Source organism: Crinia signifera, chromosome 6 (assembly GCF_055691185.1).
Source record: "Crinia signifera chromosome 6, ASM5569118v1, whole genome shotgun sequence".
Lineage (NCBI taxonomy): Eukaryota > Metazoa > Chordata > Amphibia > Anura > Myobatrachidae > Crinia > Crinia signifera.
Window position 1 is genome coordinate 260934556 of NC_139222.1, and position 7079 is coordinate 260941634.

Consider the following 7079-nt stretch of genomic DNA (forward strand, 5'->3'; position numbering starts at 1 on the left):
ATAGACAGTCAGTATCCCGACGTCAAAGGTCAACATGAGTTTTTCATGAGTGAAAAGTGATGGGGACCCCCATATTTAAGAACAAGCACCGGGCTCTGGGACAGGTCCTGGTTCCAAAAATGCAGGGGACAAAAAGACAGACTGTGGATCCCCTGGAATTCTGGAACCAGCACTGGGCTCCAACAGCCAGCGGTGTAATGCCACAGCCAGGAGACACTTTCTATACAAGGTCTCCCAGCCGTATCATTCGTATCCTGGCTTCAGCCCTGGACAGGGTACCTGGGGGAATGGGAATCCCCCCAATAAAGAGATCCCCCCCCTAGACCCTGCATTCTGCAGGAGACTCCCTGAAATAACAGCAATCTCCCTCTCTCCCTCATAAGTCTAGCAATCTCCCCCATGTCACTTAGCCCACATTACACTGTTACATCATAGTTACCTCCCCTCCTGCATTCTGCAGGAGACTCCCTAAAACAACAGCAATCTCCCTCTCTCCCTCATTAGTCTAGTAATCTCTCTCATGTCACCTAGCCCACATCACACTGTTACATTTTTTTGGGAAAAAAAGAATGAGATAGATACAATTACATTGAATCATCAGCACCATTTCCCAGCACTTATAGTAGCTCTTACTAACTGCTTTGGGGCTCATCTACATTTGGATATAAGTCATTTTAAAAGATCCCTCTCAGATATAGCAGTGCACACCCACGCTTCTAGGTGCCACGTTCATGATCTCTTTTTCACAATCTCTCCATATATGGATGTAGACATGCCTTTTGGGTGGAGCATGACACGCCCCCCTCTATGTAAATCTATATTACCAATTATAATCTCCCTGAAACTAGTTTTTAAAAGTAGACAAGCATGCCTAGACCTATCTGTAGTCCTCTGCCGGGTAGAGTAGAAGGCTCCCATAAATGTCTTCATAACTTTTATAATAACTTTTGTAAACATAATTATTCAGAAGTCGTTCTATTTCTTTTTCTTTTTGAAGGGTATATATTGGAAGGCGTCTTACAACCTCTACAGGCACGTTCTAGAACGGAGAAGCAGCAACAGTGGAGTCCGGCATGAAAAGACAGAGGCAATTGGTCCTTCTGTAAATGAATGTTGTGTAACAAAGTTGATATTACTTAGTGCGGGATGGTAGTCTCTATATCTAAGGTAATAACCTATTTTATTCAGATCAGTGGGCATGCTATACGTAGGTTTCCATTAACTGTGAACTGTACTGTAGCTGTAGAGATGATTGTCAGTTTATTTTATAAATCCCTAGTGCCTACTTTCACTGTGTGTTTGCAGATTTCTCTCACCCAAATGCTTGACCGTACAAAAACACCCACAAACCACATTGATTTATGATCCCAGGGTATTGTCCCAGTCTGACTTATTGGGACTGCAGCCAATGCAGTCCCTTGAAGCCAGACTGTTCTCTCCCGGCGCTGGACTTAAGCCCCTCCTCCAAGACTTAAGCTCCGCTTACCACTGCCACCAGACTAAAGTCCCACCTCCTGGTGATGTCAGCTTCCAATCACTGGAAAGGCAGGGCCAGGGAGCTTGTAGGAAATTAGCCAGCCCCGTCTCCAGCCAGACTGGCGAGGAGACACCATTGATCAGGACATATGCGCATTGCGACTGAAACGTATGCACTGAAAACATCATCTGCTTGCCTGCAACGTTGCTACTGCACCAACCTCTGAGTCCATTGTGTGTACCATGGGAAAGCTTGTGAATATGATCAGCTTTGTTAAATTGTTAAGATACTTATTCCTTCTATTTAATGTTCAAACTTGTACTTTTACGTCTTTTTTTACCCGTAGTATTAGCATAATGGCATGTAACGGACCCTTTTAATTGCTAAATTTACCATTTATCTGTATGCAAACACAGTAGCCCCTGACGCTGCACAGTAAGTCAGATCAAGGTGGTGGTCTTAGTGGAGCAAATAGAATGTAAAGATAAAAGGGAAAAAAAAACGAATTTGCCCAAAGAATGGAAAAAACAATTGCTCGTTGGCTTATCACACCATCAGCGACGCTGACCTGTCAAAGTACCATTAACAAAAAATAAATTACCTGTTTAATGGGCTTTTATTATCCGTAAACCTTGTACCTAATTAACAGGTGAGCTGTAAAATTAGCCTGGTGAGTGGTTTAAAGAGTGGAGAAGGGGACGAGTGGAAAGTTTCTCATAGCAACCAGCTTCTGGCCAGCATTTATCAAATACATTCTAAAATGATAGGTACTGTAGCAGTTGATTGGTTGCACGGCAACCAGAAACAAGAAGACCGCAAGCCAGATGGAAATGTCTATGTCCTCTCTATATTCTCAAACGTTCCTTATTTAAAAAAAAAAAAAAAAAAAAGGTTTGCTAATGACAATTTTTTATTGAGATTGGGGTATAGTCATTGCCGTTTAGGCAAGCTAAGACCACGAGCAGTGCCTATAGCCGTCATAGTCCACCCTCAGTATTCAAACCACCCCCCTTCACTGTGAGTCCGCCCACTCGGGGGACTGAGGATTTCCCCAGAACATAGAATACGGCGAGTGGCCTGTGAGGTGGTTAAATGTCGAGAGTGGTTTATTTTCGGCCATCCTCGCCATACAAACCCCCTTGCCGGCCGCATTGAATATACCCCATTGTTCCTGTTGTTTTGCTTTGCGGATATTTGTGTCTTTGATCATTTCATTTCATGTTATATCTATTATAATGCGGAATAATTACACTATAGGGTTCATTTACTATTGCCCATAAAAACCAACCAGATTCTGTCTATCATTTTCTGGGAGACAATAGAGAAATTAAAGACCAAATCTGATTGGATGTCACTGATGAGAGATAGTAAAAGGTCATGTGGCAAAGTTAGTTGAATCTTTTACTCTGGCAATGTGAGAGGTCCTCTAGTGTCCAACAAATCCCAGGGGCATTTATAGTGTATTTAAGCTGATAGAGTTTTCTAATAATACCCCTTTTCCACTGGCATAAAAATCACATGAATGAGTACCAACTCAGTTTATTTATTTTTTCCAGTGGAAATGGTGACAAAAAATCCTGGGTCAAGAGACCCAGTTTTTTTTTCCCCTGGTACACAAGCAGGGTTTTTAGATGGTAAAACACTGGTAACGAGCTGTGGAAATGGCTCTTACCAATGTTTTCTTGACCCAGGCAGGGGAGGCTTTCCATTGCACAGCCGCCTCCCACTGCCCATCTACTGCCTGCATGTGTACAGCTGACCTCTTGCATGTGCCCGCCAGCTGCTGACCGCCAGCCAGCGGTGCCCGCCCACCGCAGATCACCCTGCTGGCAGTGTCCGCATGTTGCTGATCGCGTGCCCACCAGTACCTCCTGCTTTCCTGGGTTTCATGTGAAAAAAGGGCAGTAGAAACTGTGACATGGGCGCGGAGACCTGCCAAAATACCAGTTCAAAAATCCTGTGTGTGACCCGGGATTTTGGTTGAAAAGCGGTAAGAGTAACTCTTTGGAAAAATGTAAAGAGAGAAAAATAATCAGCTTATTTCTACAAGCCCCTGCCTTTATTGTTATTGACTTAAAATACCATCCCTTGCCTCTTAACTGTTCAGGGGAAATTACCTACTTAGGTGATGTCCAGCTGTGCACATTACCACTGATACCGTAGGGAACGTCACTGCGCAGTTCTCATCATTGTCCCCTTGGTCTGATTGGTTGTAAGAGATTGCATTTCAAGTCTATCTAGATTATTGTCAAACCCTGATCAGGAATACGCCATTGAAATACCCACTGAGGAAGTACCCCAGCACTGTTCAATATATATTCCAAGAATGCCAAATTACTAGCAGACGGGAGGGTGCTAGACCCGAACTCGCCATTGCCACCTGAATGTCTAGGAAATGTATATCCTGCTTCTGTATATATGCTGTAAATGAGTGTAGAAAGTGTTCTCACGGGAACAGGTTAAATTTTATTTTTCAAATCAAAGTCATTGTAAAGGTGTGTGCAGAACTTACTTGCTTTATTTAATAATTGCGCATTGAAACCGCTTCCTTTTCTATTTGTGAATGTATATAACACCCTGCTCATGTGCACTGTGTAGTTATACACGGAACACATGGAGCAGCAATTCTATATTAACTACTAAAAGGACAATTCAGTCTAGTGTCTGGAATTACTAACTTCATTATTCTGGTAACTAAAATCATGGCTTTGTGACTTGCCAGCAATGAACAATTGTGCATTTCTGATGTAAACTGTGAATGTTCAAGTGATGAAATAAAATTTATAGTGTTACAAAATATTTTGTTCCGGCGTCTTCAGTGCCCCGATCAGCTACTGCTTCCTAAGTGGGATGGGGTTATTAGGAGGACAGTGATTAGGTGGACCACTACATACCTCCCAACATTCAATCCCTGCAAGGAGGGACAGTGCGCACGCCAACATTTTGGGGGCATGACCTAGCAGGAGGCACTGCCACGAGGCCACGCCACATTTTTGCAGCTGTGGGGGCATGCCCAGCAGCTCTGTGAGCTGCTGGCTATACCCCCAGCCCCTCTGGCTGCAGGAATAGACGCTGTGCGCGTGCGCACAGCATTAATTCATGGGTGATGGGGGAGGCTCTCAATTGCCCCTCCTCCCACTGTGGGACACTGCCGGCCCTGGGCGGGATGCGGGAACGTCCCAAATAACTGGGACGTTCCTGCGTAAAGTGGGACAGTTGGGAGGTATGCACTATATTAGGTTGACACATGAAATAGATCGACATGCATTAGGTCAATATGGTCATTAGGTCGACACGGAAAAGTTTGACATGAAAAAGGTCAACATGTGTTACACTTATACAGTGTCTGTTGACTTCTGTCGACATCTCATGTCGACCATTTTCATGTCGGCCTTTTCCGTGTCAACATAATTATTGTGTTGACCCAATGAGCATGTTGACATAAAGCATGTCAAACTATTACAAGTGTCAACCTAGTAACTGTAGACCTACAGTGGTCGACCCAATAACCATTTCCGCATGGCCGCTTACAAGCGGTTGGAAAACGACACTTCCCAGCATGCCCTGCCATAGTTTGAGCATCCCCAAAAAGCACTACTGTGTCGGCATTCTGGGACCCGTAAGTACAACAGCTATATGTCAAGGGCTGGGGGTATTCTTTCACAACCTCACTCCTCAAAGCACACTAACCGTCTATATTTTAAGGATATCCATGCTTGAGCAAAGGTGACTTAATTAGTACTTGTTATTTAACCAATTTCTCAAGCATGGATATCAATAAAACTTGGACTGTTGGCGTACCTATTGCACCTGCAGATCTTAATAAAGGTGCCCACACACAATAAAAAAAATAAATGTAAACGATAAAAATGTAAACCGATCGGAACGACCATTCCTTTAAAAACGCACCATGTGTGGGATTGATAACTACCCGATGCGTGTACTTACGGGTCGTTTGTCGAGCCTGCTGATCCCTTCAGCAGGTCAAAAGATGAACGATACCTCCTGCAGGTTCATGGCTACATAATTCCATGTGTGGGCATGATGAATGATGTGGCCATATCTTGGCACCTTCCCCGCGCCGAGCCTTCAGTCACCCCGCTTCTGACAGATGGAGAGGCTGGCGGCAGGCAGGCTCTCTCAGCCAATCAGCTGCCGCCCTATTCATTTGAAATCTCCTGCAAGTCGCCGAGCTCTGTCAGGGTGTGCCAGCAGTGGTGGGAAGGCACTGCGGTGGCACGGTGCGGTAGTGGGCAGACCCCAAACACATCTGCTGATGGTCAAACAGAAAAATTGAGTAAACCCTCTGATCATTTACTCATATGTTCTGTGTGTGGCCATGATCAGGGGTGTTCTGGATTTCAAATAAATTGGAAAGATATCGGATTGGATCCACAATCTATCTATGTTTGGGAACCTTAAGGCCCTGGTCTATGTGATGGGAATACATACCATATTCTGGTGGTTAGGATGCTGTGGTCAATAGATGGATTCCATCTTCCCTCAATGGATTATCCCAAAAGGGGCTCTGTAGGTACTCTAACCATACCCCCCCCCCCTCTGCAGCAGCCTAATTCTCCCTGATAGTGCTTAACCCTAACCCTCCCCCCACAGCCTAACCCTAGGTTCCTCCACTAGTGCCTAAACCTGACCACATCCCTTTTGATGTTCTGTCAATGTGCTAATGAATGGAACGGCTTTAGTTTAAAAAAAACAACAACTTTTAAATGTACTTATCTTGCTGTGTGTAGATGCACAAAAATTATTTACAGTTTTCAAATGTTTAGAATGTATTGGAAATACTAAAAGAAAAAAATCATGACCGGCATATGATATAATAAACTAATGTAGTTATACTTTATAGCATTGTTACACATATATACATCCCTGTGAGAGGTCTAACTAACCATCTGTACCAGGGTTAAACCAACAATTGATTCTTCTCTCACTGGAAGGTCACGATATTGGCGCTACACATGAAATGATTTTTACATTCATGGTTTTCGGTCATCCCCATGCTGAATTTGCATATACCCGCCCACAAGGAGGATGAGGCAATCGGAATAAACCATAGAAAATTATGTGTATATTATTGAGACGCTGCAATTGTATAATGGACTGCGAGCATTTCTGGATAGTCTTGAACCATTTTACCGGAATTTAGCTGAAACACCCGTCTACACAATATTCAAAAAGACACAGCGCATGACAGAGACTATGGGTAGTATTCAATACGGCCGGTGAGGGGGTTAAACAGCGAGGATTGCAGAAAACCAGCGATCCTCCCTGTTTAACCCCCTCGCCAGCCGCTCGCCCTATTCAACGTTCTGGGGAAATCCTCGCCGGCGAAAATCCCCCAAAACAGCGAGGCCTGCGGCTAATGCAGAAAACTCGCTTTTTTTAGCCGCAATTCTTGCTGCTTCTGGAGCCGCATATGCCAATTCCCCCTCGCTCAAAAAACGGAGCGAGGGGGAAGTGGCGTATGAGGTGGGTGCGTTAAATACTGACAGGGCGAGTGGTGACAGCGAGCAGGAAGCCCTGCTCATTGTCGCTGCTTGCCCACGGCATTGAATACACCCCTATGTATTCATTCACTTTAGTC

The 7079-nt window shown here is 44.4% G+C and overlaps 1 protein-coding gene across 2 annotated transcripts in view; it reads left to right on the plus strand.

The window, feature by feature from the left end:
* Nucleotides 1–4276, plus strand: part of BNIP3 (BCL2 interacting protein 3) — a 39207-nt gene extending 34931 nt beyond the window's left edge. For both annotated transcript variants that reach the window (XM_083149466.1, XM_083149465.1), the window contains exon 6: nucleotides 998–4276. In XM_083149466.1, coding sequence (XP_083005592.1) covers nucleotides 998–1043 — 46 coding nt within the window. In that variant the 3' untranslated portion in view covers nucleotides 1044–4276. The remainder of the gene's footprint in view (nucleotides 1–997) is intronic.
* Nucleotides 4277–7079: the final 2803 nt, after the last annotated feature.